This window comes from Lemur catta, chromosome X, assembly GCF_020740605.2.
Source record: "Lemur catta isolate mLemCat1 chromosome X, mLemCat1.pri, whole genome shotgun sequence".
NCBI lineage: Eukaryota > Metazoa > Chordata > Mammalia > Primates > Lemuridae > Lemur > Lemur catta.
Window position 1 is genome coordinate 14,062,504 of NC_059155.1, and position 19,358 is coordinate 14,081,861.

A 19,358-nucleotide genomic window follows, 5' to 3' on the forward strand; every position below is an offset into this window, starting at 1 on the left:
ATTAAAATAATAAATGAATACACCATATAAAAGGTATTGTGGTGAGTGTGGACTCTGATTTGGCCTTAGATCCCCGAGGGCACAATCTTGTGAATGTGGAGAAATCAAAGCTGCATTAATTTGTTAAAGAAAATGGAGCTTACCTTATCTTCAAGTTTTTAAAAATAACCTCATCTCCCATGTTTCCTCAAATAAAATAAAATCCAACCAACCTTCTTCCTCCCCCTCCTGCAGACAACTTTGATTTAGCCCTTTCTTGAAAGATGCAGTATGTATACTTCTTAGCCTCTCTCCAATTCTGGGAATATAACCATAAAAAACACATTTCTTTTTTTGCTCATTCTATCACCTTCCAAAATTTTTTTTAATTTCAAAATACTAAGGGGGTACAAGTGTTTTTGTTACATGGATATCTTGTATAATGCTTAAGTCAGGGCTTTTGGTGACACACAAATGTGTGAAGCATTCCATAGAAAATACTTTTTAAGCAGCCACACATATATTGCTGAACCACTTCCCACTCTCTGGGTCTTAGAGTATATGTGGCAAAGACAAGAGACAACACATCAAGACATTTATAAAATAGACTACTTTGATGGCCAAAAATAGAGTCCTGTGAGGAGGTGGATTTTGGAACAGATTTCAATAACTGACACCCTACGTCTGCCAGTTTCTAAAATCACTTTTAGGGAATAGCTGACGGTGTAAAATTCTAAATACAAAAATCAGACAAAATCATTCTAATAAAGACTGTTATTTATCTTAGTGGCTGCAAATAGTCTGGCAAACTTTTGGGGTTAGAGTTATTTTGCATCCAAACCCTGAAGTGAAACCTTTTGGCTCTAGGCAACAGATAGCAAGGATATTTGGTTACTTTGAGAACATATTGGTTTTAAATTAACAACCCTAAAGTGAAAAACTTGAGAGCTGGCAACTCATCCTAGAAACCACTGCGTCCTCTGCCACGAATAAAGAACTTATCCTTGACATTACTGGTGCACTGCAGGACTACAGAGAAGGTAAAGCCTGACTTCCTAGGCTCCTCCTCCAACCCCCCCTTCCATAACTCTTTCAGGTACTCAGCTGAGCTAGTGGCCTCAGGGTCTCCCCTGCTCCACAGCCCCTGCAGTACCCACCCCTGCAATACCCTCCCTTTCTCTCTACAATCAAATTATGATTTCTTGATCTTGTATTCAGATTAAATTAAAAATGTTTAATAAGAGTTAAGTTATCACTTTCAAAGGTAGATGAAATTATCAGGAATCAAAGCTTATTGAAAATATGAAGCTGTAATGACAATATCAGGTGTCAGGAAATTTGGCAGTGATGTGGGGTTAGGGGTGGGCAAGGTTGATCAGATGGCGGGACGGGTCCCAGAATCACAGGTCACAGGAAATCAAGGTAATAATCACCTCCTCTGCTTATTTAAGTAGAAAGCACACCCTGGTTCCAGGGTCAGTCCTGCAACTAGGATGAAACCCCACTAAAGGCCATTTTGCTAATCCCTTCCTTAAAATACCCTAGATGTGACTCTTATTTCAAACTAAGTTGAAAACAGACTAAGCTGAAAAGACTGATTTTATTTCAAACTATGTTGATTGCTTTTCCCTTTGAGAGTTTCATTTGTTTATCAGCAGAAATTCCTGGGCTAATTCCGAGAAATGCCATTCATTTCTTGCCAACAACAAGTCAAGAACAATGGGTGGGGTAGCAGGGCGAGCTCCCCACGGAGGGTCCTGTTTTCTGGACATGACATCCAGGGGTTCTGAATGTGGAAGATGGCAGAAGAGAAAGTCTTTGGGTGGGAGTTCTGGGAAAGCAAGGGAGGCAGGCCAGATGGCACACTGTACACATGTTACTGCAGGGCTGGTCCTAGGGAAATGTCACATAGGCAAAATGTGTTTCAAGGGTGCCTATGTGCTCCATTATCAGAGAAACAATGTTGTTATCTTGCCCACAGCCTTCTGCAGATGCACAGGGCCCCCACTGCAAGATCTTACCCAGGACTGCTCTCTGTGGGAAGTTCTCTTGACCTCCTTTCTCAAAATCTCCCCTGGGCCTTATTAATGTACTGCAGTCCTCAGGCCAACTGCATCAGAATTAACTGGGGTGCTTGTTTAAAATGCCTGATATCCACTGCAGCCCAACTAAATCAGAATTTTTAGTGTAGAGCCTGGGAGTCTGCATTTTATAAAATCCCCCAAAATTGTTGTCCTTCAGCATGTTACAGTTTGAGTAGAAATAATTTAGGGTCTTGTGCTAAAATGGCCCACTATTCGAATGAATTTCTTCAACTAAGATAACTCTGTGTACCCATAGCTTATTGCTATGACATAAATAACTTCTAGGAATTGAATGGCAAAATATAATACTTCTTAAAACATATAATAAGGAATGCTGATCCTGCAAAGTGCCTGCCAAAAATGGGTCCTATGGCTAAATAAGTTTAGAAAATACTGCATCTCATGAACCTCTCTGGTAGATCATAATGTGCATTAATATATTAACGGCTCTGTTACACAAATGGCCAAAAAGTATATGAATAAATGTTCAACATCACTAATCATCAGGGAAATGAAAATAAAAACTAAGATGAGGTATCATCTCACTCAAGTTAGAATGGCTATTATCAAAAATACAAAAGTAACAAATGCTAGCAAGGATGCAGAGAAAAGGGGATTCTTATACACTGTTGGTAGGAATGTAAATTAACACAGCAATTATGGAGAACAGTATGGAGGTTCCTCAAAAAACTACAAATATAACTACAATATGATCCAGCAATCCCACTACTGGGTATATATTCCAAAAAAAGGAAATTAGTATATGGAAGAGATACTTGCATCCTGTTTATCGCAGCACTATTCACAATGGCCAAGATATGGAATTGACCTAAATATCCATCAATAAATGAATGGATAAAGAAATTATGGTGTGTGTGCGTGTGTGTGTGCGTGTGTGTGTGTGTGTGTGTAATGGAATACTATTCAGCCATAAAAAAGAATAAAATCCTGTCATTTGCAGCAGCATGGATGTACCTGGAGGATATTATGTTAAGCAAAATAAGTCAGGCGCAGAAAGACAAACACCACATAATTTCACTCATGTGGCAGCTAAAAAAGTTGATCTCATAGAAGGAGAGAATAGAACACTGGATACCAGAGGCTGGGACGGGGAGGGGGAAGGGAGGATAGGGAGAGGTTGTTTAAAGGACACAAAATTATAGCTAAATAGGAGGAGTAGGTTCTAGTATTCTATACCACTTCAGGGTGACAATAATTTATTATATAGTTTCAAATAGCTAGAAGAGAGGATTTTGAATGTTTACAGCACAAAGAAATGATAAATGTTTGAGGTGATGGATATGCTAATCACTCTGATTTAATCATTACACATTGTATGTATCAAAATATCACTAAGTATTCCATGAATTTGTATATTCTGTGTCAATTAAAAGATAAAAAAATCAAATTTACTCCTTCTAAAGTGTGTATACATATATATATATATATATATATATATATATATAATACATAATATGTTTTCCCTGGTAAACCCTATTACCATCTCATAAAATTGTGTTCCTTGGGGAAAACTTTGGGAAACACTATCTTAATCCGGGAAAGTGATTATAAAGGTTTGTTGAATGTAGAAAGCAAACAGAAGATTTATTTGAGAGAAATGGGGCTGCCAGGTATCCCTCGATGAAGATCCACCTTTTTCATCTTTTTGTGAAGCCAGATTTGGCTAATGTCCATTAAAAGAAATAGAAGTTAAGAGTTCTGCTCTACTGTGACAGAAGGCCATACTGTTCCTAAAAGCCTGCTTCTTATATGATACAAGGGCTTCTAGCAGGCTAAAAGGAAATCACATTCTTTTTAAAAAGCAATTAAAATTCCCATGGTTTACCAGAGACAAAGATCACCTCACCCAGCAAGACATAAGTTGGGTGTTGCTTACTTGAACGTTTTAACCATTCATACTCTACAAAGTGTCCATGGACCAAGTGTATGAGAAAAATAATGGAAATAAAGCATGGAAAATGGTTAAAGGGGTCTAAAAGAGCAGTCACTATGGACATGGAGGGGATAGTGATCAACAGTGAACATCTCCTTTGGTAACCCCTCAAAAATCAATATAAGAACAACAATAATAATAATGATAAAGTAAAAGCTCTGCTGTCCAGAGCCCAACATCCCAGAATCATTTGGCTTTTGGATAGCTCTGGACTCAGAAAGAGTTTTTGAAAAAAATACACCAATCCTTTGTAGGCAAAGAAATGGCATCTGATTAATCATCTTGCATATTATAGCTACTGTCACCTTACTATAGGAAAACAATATGCTAATTGGCTGTTACTATTTAAAAGAAATTGACCTTTTTCAATAAAATCCAAGAGGCAAGTGAGAAAAGAACAAAAGAAGAAAGGAGAGAACAACAGAGATTAGACATGGGTAGTGACAATAGCAGCAAATCAGCAGCAACCATGAGGATAGCAGGCAGTAGATACTCAAAGAAATGAACCAAAAGAAGATGGGGCAGCCTTAAAATCTGAGAAAGATTCCTCAATAAGTTAAACATAGAGTTACCATAAGACCCAGAAATTCCACTCCTAGGTATATACCCAAAAGTATTGAAAATAAGCCCCAGCACAGATGGATTCACAGCCAAATTCTACCAGACTTACAAAGAAGAACTGGCACCCATTCTACTGAAACTGTTCCATAACACTGAGAAGCAGGGAACCCTTCCTAACTCATTCTATAAAACCAGTATCACCTTGATACCAAAACCAGGAAAGAATATAACAAAAAAGGAAAACTACAGACCAATAGCACTGTGAACACAGATGCAAATATCTTCAACAAAATACTAGCAAACTGAATTCGACAGCACAGAAAAAAGATAATCCACCATGATCAAGTGGGCTTCATCCTAGGGATGCAAGGATGGTTCAACATAAGCAAATCAATAAATGTGATTCACCACATAAACTGAAGTAAAAACAAAGGCCATATGATCATCTCAATAGATGCAGAAAAAGCATTCAATAAAATCCAGCACCCTTTCATAATAAAAACCCTTAACAAAGTAGGCATAGAAGGAACATACCCCTCAAAATAATAAAAGCCACATAGGACAAACACACAGGCAACACCATACTGAACAGGGAAAAGTTGAAAGCATTCCTCCTAAGAAACTGGAAGAAGACAAGGGTGCCCACTGTCACCCTGTGTCATCTACATATCTATGCAATATAATACTGGAAGTCCTAGCCATAGCAATCTGGCAAGAGAAAGAAATAAAGGGCATCCAAATTGGGAAATAGGAGGTCAAACTATCCCTGTTTGCTGATGATATGATCTTATATCTAGAAAACCTTAAGGACTCCACCGAAAGACTCCCAGAATTGATAAATTCAGCAAATTCTCAGGTTACAAAATCAATATTCACAAATAAGTAGCATTTCTACATATACTAATAACAGTCAAGCTGAGAGTGAAATCAAGGACTCAATACCATTCACAATAGCTGCAAAGAAAATACAATACCTAGGAATATACTTAACCAAGGGGTTAAAAGGTCTCTACAAGGAGAACAACAAAACACTGATGAAAGAAATTATACATGACACCAACAAATGGGAAAACATCCCATGTCCATGAATTGCAAGAATCAATACTGTTAAAACGTCCATACTGCCCAAAGTGATTTATAGATACAACACAATTCCCATCAAAATACCAGTGTCATTTTTTCACAGATCTACAAAATATTATATAATCCTAAACTTCATATGGAACCAAAAAAGAGTCCAAATAACCTAAGCAATCTTAAGCAAAAAGAACAAAACTGGAGGCATCACACTACCGGACTTCAAATTATACTACAACGCTATAGTAACTAAAACAGCATCGTACTGGCATAAAGGCAAGATATAGACAAATGGAACAGAATAAAACCTCATAAATGAAATCATATAGCTATAGCACAAAGTGATTTTTGATTTTTGACAAAGTAGACAAAAATATAGACTGGGGAAAGGATAACCTATTCAATAAATGGTACTGGGAAAATTGGATAGCCACACGCAGAAGAATGAAACAGGATTTCTATCTTGCAATATACAAAAATTAACTCAAGATGAATTAAAGATCTAAATGTAAGACCTGAAACCATGAAAATTCTGGAAGAAATTATAGGAAAAACTCTTCTAGACATCAGCCTAGGCAAAGAATTTATAACTAAGACCCCAAAGGCAAATACAGCAACAAAAATAAATAAATGGAACTAAATTAAATTAAAAAGTTTCTGCACAGCCAAGGAAATAATCAATAGAGTAAACAGACTACCTACAGATAGGGAGAAAACATTCACAAACTATACATCTGACAAAGGACTAATACCCACAATCTACAAAGAACTCAAACAAATGAGCAAGAAAAAATTTAAAAATTGAGCAAAAGACATGAACAGAATCTTTTCAAAATAAGATATACAAATGGCCAATAGACATATCAAAAAATGCTCAACATCACTAATCATCAGGGAAATGCAAATTAAAACCACAAACCGCCTTGCCCCTTTCAGAATGGACATTATTAAAAAGTTGAAAAACAACAGATGTTGGCATGGATGCAGTGAAAAAGGAACACTAATACACTGTTGGTGGGACTCTAAATTAGTACAACCACTATGGAAAACAGTGTGGAGATTTCTCAAAGAACTAAAAGTAGACCTAGCATTAGATCCAGCAATCCCACTACTGGGTATCTAACCAAAGGAAAAGAAATCATTATATCAAAAAGACACCTATACCCAAATGCTTATCACAGCAGAATTCACAATTGCAAAGATGTGGAATCAACCTAAGTGCCCATCAATTGATGAGTGGCTAAAGAAAAGGTGGTATATATAAATACCGTGGAGTAGTACTGAGCCATAAAAAGAAATGAAATAATGTCATTTGCAGCAACTTGGATGAAACTGTAGAACATTATCCTAAGTGAACTATCTCAGGAATAGAAAAACAAACCCCACATGTTCTCACTAATAAGTAGAAGCTAAAGGATGTGTACACATGGTCATAATATGGTGTAAAGCAGCAGTCCCTAACCTTTTTTGGCAGAAGGGACCAGTTTCATGGAAGATAATTTTTCCATTGGTGCAGGGGAGGCAAGAGCTCACAAGGTGATGCCAGCAATGGGGAGGGGAGTGGCTATAAACACAGATGAAACTTTCCTCACTGGCCTGCCACTCACCTGCTGCTCACCTCCTGTCGTGTGCTCCTTCCCCACCCCACCCCTACCCCGTTCTTAAGTTTCATGGAAGACAATTTTTCCACAGACTGGGGAAGGGCAGTGGGGGGGGGGCGGCAAAGCTCTGCGGCAGGGTCCCTAACAGGCTGCAGACCTTTACCGGAGGTTGGGGCCTGTAGGTGTAAAGGACATTGGAAACTAAGAAGTGGTGAGGGATAAAAACTTACCTATCGAGTACAATGTACACTATTCTGGTGATGGCCACACTAAAAGTCCTGACTTTAGCATTATACAATTCATCTACGTAATAAGAACACACGTACCCCTAATATTTTGAAATAAAAATTATATATATATGTTAAAAAGAAAACATATGCCACACAAAAACTTGTACATGAATGTCCATAGCAGTATTATTCACAATAGCCAAAAGGTGTAAATAGCCCAAATGACTACCAACTGATGAATGTATAAACAAAAGTGGTATATCTATACAATGAATCATTATTCAGCCATGAAAAAGAATGAAGTATTAATACATGCTACAATATGGAAGAGCCTTAAAAACTTTATGCTAAGTAAATGAAATCAGACACAAAAGGCCACAAATTGTGTGATTCCATTTATGTGAAATGTTCAGAATAGGAAAATCTATAGAGATAGAAAGTAGATTAGTTGTTGCCAGAAACTCAGGGAAAAGGGAAACAGGGAGTAACTGTGTGTGTAATGTGTATAGGGTTTCCTTTTCGGTGGTAAAAATTTTTAGAAACTAGATTAGTGGTGGTGGTTGCACAATATTGTAAATGCTCTTAATGCCACTGAATTGCATACTTTAAAATGATAAATTTTGTTATATGTACTTTACCACAATAAAAAATAAATAAACCCCTCCCTTGAACTTTTGCCCTAGAAAAAAACTGGAGGGAGCAAAAAAGGCCTGTCTACTGGATTACCATAACAGTGGAAGTCATAGACATAGACACAGACAGCATGGACCTAGATCCCCCCTTTTTAAATGTATGTGATTGGAGAAAAGGGGAAAGGGGAACACAATGTGTAGATAGGCCACAGCTAACATTATACCAAATGGGGAAAAGGTGAAAGCCTTTCCTCTAACAACTGGAATAAGACAAGGATGCCCACCCTTACCACTCCTATTCAGCACAGTACTGAAGTCCTAGACAGAGCAATCAGGCAAGAGAAAGAAATAAAAGGCATCCAAATTTGAAAAGAGAAAGTCAAATTATCCATTTTTTCTGATGATATGATCTTATATCTAGAAAAACCTAAAGACTCCACCCAAAAACTCTTAGATTTGATAAATGAATTCAGTAAAATTGCAGGATACAAAATCAACATACAAATGTCAGTATTGTTTCTATATACCAATAACAATCTAGCAGAGAAAGAAGTCAGGAAGGAAATTCTATTTAAAATAGCTACAAAGAAAAAAATACCTAGGAATAAATTTAGTCAAGAAGGTAAAAGATCTCTGCAAGGAAAACTACAAAACACTGATTACAGAAATTTTTGATGACATAAACAAATGGAAAAACATCCCATGTGCATGGAAAGGAAGAATTAATATCATTAAAATGACCACATGGCCTAAAGCAATCTACAGATGCAATGCAATCTCTATCAAAATAACAACTCAATTTTTCACAGAATTAGAAAAAAAAATCCTAAAATTCATATGGAACCAAAAAAGAGCCCAAATAGCCAAAGCAAAAGTAACAAAGCTGGAGGCATCACATTACCTGACTTCAAATTATATTATAAGCCTATAGTAACCAAAACGGAATAGTACTAGTATAAAGACACAGAAATCTATGGAACAGAATAGAGAACCCAGAATAAAGCCACATATTTATAGCCAACTGATCTTTGACAAAGCTGACAAAAACATACATCAGGGAAAGAACATTCTGTTCAATAAACAGTGCTGGGAAAATTGGATTGCCATATGCAGAAGAATGTATTAATAACTGAACTCCTATCTCACACCATACACAAAAATCAACTCAAGATGGATTAAAGACTTAAATGTAAGACCTGAAACCATAAAAATGCTACAAGAAACTGAGGGAAAACTCTTCTAGGCAAAGAATTTATAATTAAGATCTCAAAAGCTCAGGCAACAAAAACAAACATAGACAAATGGGACTTAATTAAGCTAAAATGCTTCTGCTTGAATTTAAAAGGCTGGGGTGAGGGGTGTCGCTCTTGCCAAAACCACATTGTCACTGTCCCTATTAAAACTACATCATACAGCCAAACTTTTTCACACCTAACCAAAAGGAAACACTGTGGATTAGGTCTCTGACAACCAGAGCAAATCACTTATTTTAGCAAAAGAAATAATCAACAGAATGAAGAGACAACCTGGAGAATGGGAGGAAATCTTTGCAAACTATTCATCCGACAGAGGACTAATATCCTGAATATATAAGGAACTCAAACAAACAAAAACCCAAATATTCCCATTAAAAAGTGGGCAAAGGACATGAATAGACATTATTCATAAGAAGATATACAAATGGAGAACAAGTATATGAAAAAATGCTCAGCATTACTAATCATCAGAGAAATACAAATCAAAACCACAATGAGATATCATCTTACCTCAGTCAGAATGGCTATTAATAAATAGACAAAAAATAACAGATACTGGCAACGATGTGGAGAAAAAGGAAATCTTATACACTGTTGGGAATGTAAATTAGTACAGTCACTATGGAAAACAGTATGGAGATTTCTCAAAAAACTAAAAATAGAACTATCATATAATCCATCAATCTCACTACTGGGTATTTATCCAAAGGAAAGGAAGTCAATATATAAAAAAGATACCTGCACTTGGATGCTTGTTGCAGCACTATTCACCATAGCCAAGATATGGAATCAACCTAAATGACCATCAACAGATGAATAGATAAAGAAAATGTCATATATATACATAATGAAATACTATTCAGCCCTAAAAAAGAATGAAAGCATGTCTTTTACAGCAACATTGATGGGACTGGAGGTCATTATCATAAGTAAAAATAATCCAGGAACAAAAAGTCAAATATCTCATGTTCTCACTCATACAGGGGTGCTAAAAATGTGTACACATGGGTGTAGGGAATGGAATAATAGACAATGAAGACTGGGAAGGGTGAGGAGGTGGGGGGAAGATTATGAGATATCACTTAATGGGTATAATGTATCATCTGGGTGATGGATACCCTAAGAGCCCTGACTTGACCACCAAGCAATCTATGCATGTAACGAAATTGCATGTGTACCCCATAAACTTGTACAAATGAAAAAAGGTACAGATAGGTCAGTGATTAAAAACCAGAAAAGCAGATTCAGAGTGGCCAAGTGACTTTCAACCCCTTAGCTTAATCTAAACTGTCAAAGGCCAAATGCCATATATCTACCTCATCTTACACAGTCTGTTTCTGCCACAGCATGGGTTTATGTAATGCAAAATTGTTCATACGCAAGTGTTAAATAAGAGAATGAAGCTGTTGTAAAGTAGAAATTGCATTAGTTCATACATGATTTTCCCCAGCAAATTAATATTTTGCACAACCAAGTGACAGCCGCTGAAAGCCAGGTACACTAACTTAACTGAAATAAGAAGCTATGAAGGGATACAGTACTCTATCCTCTTCCCATTCACCCTGCATTCTTCCTCTTGGCTCAGTTTGGCTACATCCTCTGTCTTATAAGTGCTTATTATATGATTCTCCGTAATCTTTGTGCATTTTCTCTTTTCTCTATAACTCAATAGCTTCAACCCTTCCTTACACCCTCTTTTTTCCAGCTAATGTCACCACTGGAAAAGCTTAAGTCTATATTTATTGTAATAGTATTTTATTTATTACAAACATAAGATGTCTTTTTAAATTGTGCTGGTATTTTATTAATATAGATGCTTTGTTAGTATTCTGGTTACAAAGCTGCACAAGTTTTGAGTGGTTTTCTCCAATCCTGTTTTTTCCTTAAGCCCTATTATTTTTCAGTGTACAATTTTACAGAATGTAAGGACTTACAGAAATGTACATATTTTATTATGGCAAAAATGCCTGTGTTTGCTAGCTTACTCACAACCCAACTACTATTGAGAGAGAAATAACAGAATGCTTCTAACTATCTTTTTATGGGAACAAAGATTATAGTGTATCACTGGAAAGGTCATTTCCTTAATCTACTTTGAATTTAAAAGACTATGGTGAGGGGTGTCTCTCTTGGAAAAACCACACTGTCACTGTCCCTAGTAAAACCATATCATACGGCTGAACTTTTTCACACCTAGCCAAAAGGAAACACTGTGGATTAGGTGTTTGGTAACCAGAGAAAATTAGTTATTTTGGCAATGTTATAACAGCTCTTTAATAACCCAGGAATGCTGGAATACCTCCAGGGGAACCCAAATGTTAATTGCAAATAGCAAATTCTCAGTGGAATGACCATCTGAAAAAAAAAAAACTCTTAGATAATGTCATAATTTAGGCTCCTGATCACTATAGAAGTTTTCTTTCAGTGATAAAATTACAAGCAAAGAAAAAAAGGAAGGGAGTCATATTGTTTCTCTCTCTCTCTCCCCTTTACCACTACATGCCCCCAAAAGAGAAAAGAGGGGATTTCATTCCTGCAAATCTCTAATTATCAGAGACTCCATGGAATCCTGCTTAGAGACTTGGATGCAATGACCTTCATGACTCCTTTTCAGTCTTGACTTTTCTATTAAGCATGTTCCAGCCTCCATGTAGCACCAAGCCTCTTTTACATACCCTGTGATATGTAGCCAACCAAGCCTTGACTTCTGCCCTGAAGACTTGGGCAAGTGCTGATGAAAATTTTTCATTTGCTCTTTGTGTTAGAATCAGTATAGATTTCTCTCTGGTGATTTTGGAAAAGAAGTCAGCATACTCTGGTTTCCATGGTTTAGCAGGAGCTACAAAAGACAACCTCAAATACAGGTGGGACTCTTGGAAATTTCAGAGGTAAGGAGTTTAGAAAGCAAGAACCATGGGAAACACAGAAACAAATGGGAAGAGATGGCTCCTCTGTCTCCTCCAATGGAAAAAGTGCTAACCATGGCAGGTAGGACCCTCCCACTGAGTCTGTCACTACCTAGGTGAATGCTTCCCTAAGTCAATACTGCTATAAGGACAGTATGTAAAGCCAATACTTTGGGTATATGGTTTGCTTCTTTTCTTCTTTTGATATAGAGCTTGTTTACCATCTTGGCTTTAGAAATATCTAAATAAATAAATATCTAAAATATCCTCTTTTTAAATGAGGAAATTTTTATTGCAGTGCCTTCTATTGGGTTAAGACAGAAAACCAGAGCCCCTTCCTTTGACCAAATATTACTGTGGCCCTGAAGGCCTGAGTTTCCTCATGCCTAATAATCACCGGGGTGAAAGGAATACAGAGGAATCATCATCACATCCATTGCCTTATCTCAAAGCAGGACTGTGCCAACTCTATCTCAGATGGGTGGGTACCTTTTTATTTCTAGAAATATTCAGTAAAGAGACTAAAATTCTGCTTAGTCATTTATTCTAGGATTTAACAATCACTGTGTCCCAGAGTTCTTCCTTTTGTCAAACTCCACTCTCCCCTGTTATGGCTTAAACCCATTTATTCTTGTTTTATCTTTAACAGAAAAAAGAATAGCTGGTTGGATTCTGGTTCAATATGGCAAAGAGAGCACATGAGAAATCTCCCTGTTCTTATCCAAAGAAGAGAGATTAAATGTGAAACTAGAAAAATAAATATATAAATTGTTAAAACTGCAAAATCATACTCAAAAACAAAAGGAAACTCTTGCAGAATAAAATATGTGAGGAAGGTATAGCAATAAATGGAGGCCAAGGCCATGTGGTCCACTGGCAGCTGGGACTGGATACAGATAGTTTGGGGCCAGATGGATGAGGAGAAACTACAGCCTGCAAGTGGCTTCCTGTATGAAGATGGGGACTAAGGTCACACTCCTCATGTGTAAAGAGGGGCTGACATAGCTCTCCCCACCCAAGGTTGTTCCCTAAAATGCACTGATTGCCCAAGGCAGGCAGTTGCGTCTGACATCCCAGTCCAAAATCATTATCAGGGACTAGCACTGTACAAGAAAACAGAGGTAGAAATAGACCAGCCAGCCCTGAAGGAGCCCAAGCTGAGTCACTAACATATGACCTGGTTTAGAGCTATAAGGCCTGAAACAACCACCCCACAAGGAAGGAAGGGCCCATGCAAGAGAAAACCCCCATGAATGATTAGCTTTTAATCAAAAACTAGAAATCCAAGGAAAATTCATAACCAAAAAAGCTATCAAGAAACCCAACGAAGGTGAGAGTTCACATCTAAAAATATATAGATATTTTTAAATAATCTGAAATAGACTTTAAATAAATATTTAAACACTTTAAAGAAGTAAAAAAGAGAATAAGATCCCCAAAACAATAATAGATTATAAATTAGCAACATGTAGATATTTTAAAAAAATAATAACTTGAAAACCTAAGGGAAAATATACTGAAAACAAAACAAACAAATAAAACCCAACACATGACCTAAATAGTATACATGACAAGAATTCATGAATTGGAAGACAGAGTTGAAGTAATATACCACTATGGGGAGTACACCAAGAAGGAAAAAATAAAGCAGACATTAGGAGACACAGAAGATAAATTAAATGAGATGCAGTAACACATGCCAAAGACAACTTTGAGAATGAGAAAAAAGTTAGAAAGGGAAGAGGTAATTTTCACAAAAATAATTACTAAAATTTGAAGAGAAATTTGAGTCATTCAACTGAAAAAATCATGTGCTCAGCAGGCTAAAGAAAAATAAATCGCACATCTACACATATCATTGTGTGCATCAAAGAAAAGATGAAAATATTAAAAGCTAGAAGAAGGAAAAAACAAAAGAGCCTAAAGAGAACTACATTCAAACAGCAGATTTCTTACCCATAAACAAAAGAAGTCAACAAACCATTTAGTAATATCTTCAAAGTGCTGAGGGAAAATGAACGTACACCTATAATTTTATACCCAGACAAACTGTAACTCAAGAATGAGGGCAAAATAAAGACATTTTTGTATATAAGGATTAGGGAACTTTAGTACTACTACCCACAGAAAGAACTGTTAAAAGTTATAGTTAATAAAAAGAAAAGTGAATTCACAAAGAAGTGAGCTGCAAAAGCAAGAAGAAAAAAAGAACAGTTTGTTAAACTCCAAAAAATGAGCTTTTTAAGTTTTAAAGACAATGGTGTTTATTTCTTTCCACTTTTTCTCCTCTGGGATTTATGACTTCAGTTCTTTTAACACTTTCTTTTTCTCTCAAAATAACTGCTAGCTTATACTTCCCCTTTTTCTCAATACTTGCTTCCTGTTAGGCAGCTGGGGTAGGTGACAGCCAGACTCTATGTTCTTCTACCCTATGCTCTGTGTCTGGGTCATGCCTCAACCTCCTTCCCAGGGAAGAACAATCTCTATATAGTAGTTTTAATAAGTTTCTATGACATTAGATCAATTTTGGAGACTTCTGGGGAAAAAAGCTTCTTCTATAAGGCTATTTGACAGGCTACCTGGCAGGTTAAAAAAAAAAAAGCTCTCCAGACTAGCTACTTTATCAGAAACATTGTTCCCATTTACCAGAGCCCCTCCCATTACCACACTCTTGTAATCCAGTTTAAGTAGAAGAAGCAAATAAACATAAAAACAGTAAGTGTCACTTAGGGATTTATTCCAATAAAAAACAACTTTTAGGTTGGTCATATGCCAAATCAATCTCTCACATCTTGAGGCATATACTACCAGCACCAACACTCAGACTGATAAACCTGTGATATGGCACGATCTTTTGCTATCTGGAAAAGAATCTCCTGTGTTCATTAGAGTGTATTTACTGATGTAAGAAAGGATACATTATAAAGGTGATAACAAAAAGGGTTTGGGGGCTTTATTTTCTTCTTTCTTTTTCTTTTCTTTTTTTCTTTCTTTTTTTTTTTTTTTGAGACAGTGTCTTACTCTATTGCCCAGGCTAGAGTGCCGTGGCATCAGCCCAGCTCACAGCAACCTCAAACTCCTGGGCTTAAGCGATCCTCCTGCCTCAGCCTCCCGAGTAGCTGGGACTACAGGCATGCAACACCATGCCCGGCTAATTTTTTCTATATATATTTTAGTTGTCCAGCTAATTTTTTTCTATTTTTAGTAGAGACGAGGTCTCGCTCTTGCTCAGGCTGGTCTTGAACTCCTGACCTCGAGTAATCCTCCTGCCTCGGCCTCCCAAAGTGCTAGGATTACAGGCATGAACCACCACGCCTGGCCCGGCTTTTTCTCCATTAAACAAAAACTCCACTGTTACAATATTTCAGCTAACTGAGTTTTCACTGAATCTCACTCCTAGCCCTATTCCTACCATTTTTTGCCTGATACTTTTTGTTTCTCTCTTGTCAGTCCAAGAAGGTTCCTAACTACTTAACAAGCACCATCTACACCCTAGCTAGGGTGGTGGTTCTTCATATTTTGGGCCTCATGCATACCCCTTTAGCAATACCAATAAAGCTAAGGATCCTCTCTAAAGGAATTTATACATAGTTACACCAAAAACTGAAAACAATTTTAAAGGTTCTCTGACCCTCTAAAGCCCACCCAGGAGCCCAGCTCAAGAATTTCCATCTTAAAGGGAAATAGAATCAACTTACAGAATGACAAGGATTCTACTTTGCAGATCCCAAGACTGTCAAGTAGCTTTTCCTAGGACTGCCATTTGACCCACAGGCATTCTGTGAATCACCATGCTTACATGCCTTTGGTGTGGGAACCAGGCCCCAGTCAAACATGAACAAAGTGTCATTGAGGGAGCCCCTGCCTCAGACAAACACCCTAGCTGCAAATCGTGAAAGTAGACGACCTAACAGCCTTGTGAAAAAGTCTCTGCCTGACTCCCCCTTAGAGTTGCTCTTAACAATGTGTACATAATAAATGTGCAGTGTGGAGGAGGTGACTATTCAGCAGGCAGGCAGCTTTATACTGTCATAAACCTCACTGGTTCAGTTCCTTTGATTTATGAATAGCCCCTCATAATTTAGATGCTATGCTTGGATGCAGTTCCAGCACTAATTGCATAGGACACGTGCCGCCATGCTACAACTCCCCTGGTGCCTGCTGCCCATGGCAGGAAAAAGCTGTTTATGGCAGAAAATCTCTGGGCCAGAATTCCCATCCCCCAATTGACACCCACCTTCAAATGATTAAAAGCCCAATGAAAATCTGTTACTGGGTAGCCAATAACTTATTAGAGCCCAGAATGTGCCCTGCTTGGGCTATAAAACTATTTAGGGGCCAGTATGGGCTGACTAAAAGTGTCCTATTGTTATCTCTGTCTGGACGTTGTTTCCCTTCTGGGGAATTAGGGAGATGGGTTGGGTTAGGTGTAGAGGGAGGAAGGAGAATCAGAGCTGGGAAAGAAAAAGGCAAATTGGTTTACCTGGGCAGCGAGGGCAGCACAGATGAGGAATATGCACAGGAGAGAGACAATGAAGGTTTGGACATCTGACTCGGCTGCAAAGCACATTCCCATTCTAAAAGAGAGAAGGCAACAAGAAAAAAATAAATGTCTTTCAGAGGTCGCTGGGATCATGCCAGTTTGGGAAACAGTCAGGCAGGGACCCACCCAGACAGTGAATAACGCATTCCCAAGAAGCTGAAGGCAATCAACAATTTCTTTCCTTTTCTCATCACTAGCACCTCTGCTGGGTTGGTTGATAGCTTATTGGAATATTTTTCTAAGGCTGGGATCACTACTGCTCCAGTTTTCAAAGCTTCCCATTAATTGTGGGAGGCTTCCTCTGGTATGGCTCTGTGGCATTTCTATCATTCCCCAGCTCTAACTGCATGTCTTTTCCAAGAGCCTACTCTGATTTCATAATCACCTGCCCAATGCCATGGAAGGGAAGAGAATGGGCCATGGGTCCCCTGAGCTGCTACCCAGCTCAGGGCAAAGAGGCATCTCTAGCACATGGATTCTGGATTCCACATAATTCTGCCTTGGCACAGACTGAGTGACTCTTCTCCTCCTTTCCTTTTTCAGCCAAAATTCTTCTGACAACAAGCTAGAGTTTGGAATTGAGCTGATTAGGTAGTATCCCTGGGTGGGGCGGCTGAGTCCCTGCCTGATTTACAATTACAAGATCCCTAGCTCTGACAGCTCACAACAATTGCTAGAACAAAGGAAGACTCTGGAAATCAATTTTACATTTATATTTTCCATCCATAATTCATTTGAAGCAAAAACTGCTTGTATCTGTCAGGCTGTTGTGGGGGAAGAGGGCAGTGAAGAGAATGGAGAAAAAGATGTCTAGTGCTTGAGCTGTTGGCACTGGAATCATATTAACATTTCCACTGCCCTGCAGACATCAAAAGCCTCACCACCGCCAAATGGTTAGCTGTCTGTATCCAATGTGTCAGGTCAGGAATCTGACAAAATCAGGCCATACCAGGCAGTTGATCAGTTCCCAAATGCTCTATTTAATACATGTCCTAATCATTTAAAGAGGCAGGCTTCTTTTATCCATCCAAAATCACCTTATTAAAAACTTTTCCTTTTCTCATGTACTTTCTACAATAACTTTTTGGAGTGTTACATCTGGAAACACCACAGAGGCCCCTTATGTATCATACTCTTCAGAGCCAGGTGGTATCACCTTGAGGTGAGATCACTGAAGCATATCAGAAACCACACTTCCCAGCTGCAGTCTAAACTGAATCCTCCTTAATGCTATATACTGAATTCTGTTCTAGAGTGAATAGATTAATAATAATGTAATGGTAACCACAATGACAAGGACAATGATGATGACAGTAACAGTAGTTAATATGTCTTGGTTGTTTGCATGACCAAGCACTGTTTTAAGTGATTTAAATGGATTTGTAAATTTAATCTTTACCACAACCCTATGAAATAGGTAATAATATTATCCCATTTTAAGGAAGAGGAAGCTGAAGGAATCTCAGAGGTTAGGGTAACTTGTCCAATGTACATGCTCATAGGTGGCAGAGCCAGGGCTGGAAACTCGGTCTGTTTTTATTCTAAAACCCCAAAGCCTCTCAGTGCTGCCTTATGTAGCCTGAAGGTTAGGTTTCCACATGCTCAAAATTCTGAAAGCCCAAAATTCTGTTCAAATGGTAAAAGTATCAGGCCTGCAAGTGACTACTAGTGTTCTAGCTAGGCATGAGGGAGGAGTTGCATTCCCTTCCATAAGATGTCAAGTAAGAGGCTGATCTTGAAAATTCTTTGTATATGTTCAGAATTCTCAATTCTCAAGCCCTTGTACAAGGCCTTCCTTCCCAACTGGCCTAGTACAGTGTTTCTCCACCAGGAGTGATTCTGCTCCCTAGGCAACTGGGCCATGTCTGGAGACATTTTTGGTCATTACAACTAGAGTTGGTACTACTGTCTAGTGGGTAGAGGCCAGGGATGCTGCTAAATATTCTACAATGCACAGGTCAGCCCCCTGCCACAAGAAATTATCTGCCCCCAAATGTCAATAGTGCAGAGGTTGAGAAACCATAGCCTACATTATCACGATAGAGGCTTGTTCAGAAAGATGGACTACACACCCAGATGTAGTCCTGGGTCAAGGCTGTGAAAAGAAGATGGAACTACCTGCCTTAGCAAAGATAGTATTTAAGTTGTCCAACAGCTTGTTTGAGTGACTGGACAAGGGCCAAAGCCATGCCAAAAGAACTCTAATCCTCACCAGGTAGAGGCCAATGTTTCACAAACTCAGTCTTAATTACAGTTACTGGCTGAGACAACATAAAATCTATTCTCCCAATGAACCAGTTTATAATCTGACCTAATCTCCTCTCTAAGGTTAGCCTTGAAAATAGTTTCCAAAAACTATTTTGTCTTATAATCCAAGCATTATATTGAGGTTTTCCCCCTCACTCCCACTATCAAGCTCTTCTCCCTTCTCCCACCATGTCCTTTATCATTAGGCTAACAGACCATAAGTATCTGTCCATAGCAAATACTCAAAGAGCCCATAAAAATCAAGCCAAAAACAATAGAGGATAAAAG

At 38.1% G+C, this 19,358-nt stretch overlaps 1 protein-coding gene across 4 annotated transcripts in view; it reads right to left on the bottom strand.

Annotated features, from left to right (window-relative positions):
- Nucleotides 1-19,358, bottom strand: part of CHRDL1 (chordin like 1) — a 112,653-nt gene that overhangs the window by 62,846 nt on the left and 30,449 nt on the right. For all 4 annotated transcript variants that reach the window (XM_045538142.1, XM_045538140.1, XM_045538141.1 and 1 more), the window contains exon 4: nt 16,764-16,857. In XM_045538142.1, coding sequence (XP_045394098.1) covers nt 16,764-16,857 — 94 coding nt within the window. The remainder of the gene's footprint in view (nt 1-16,763; nt 16,858-19,358) is intronic.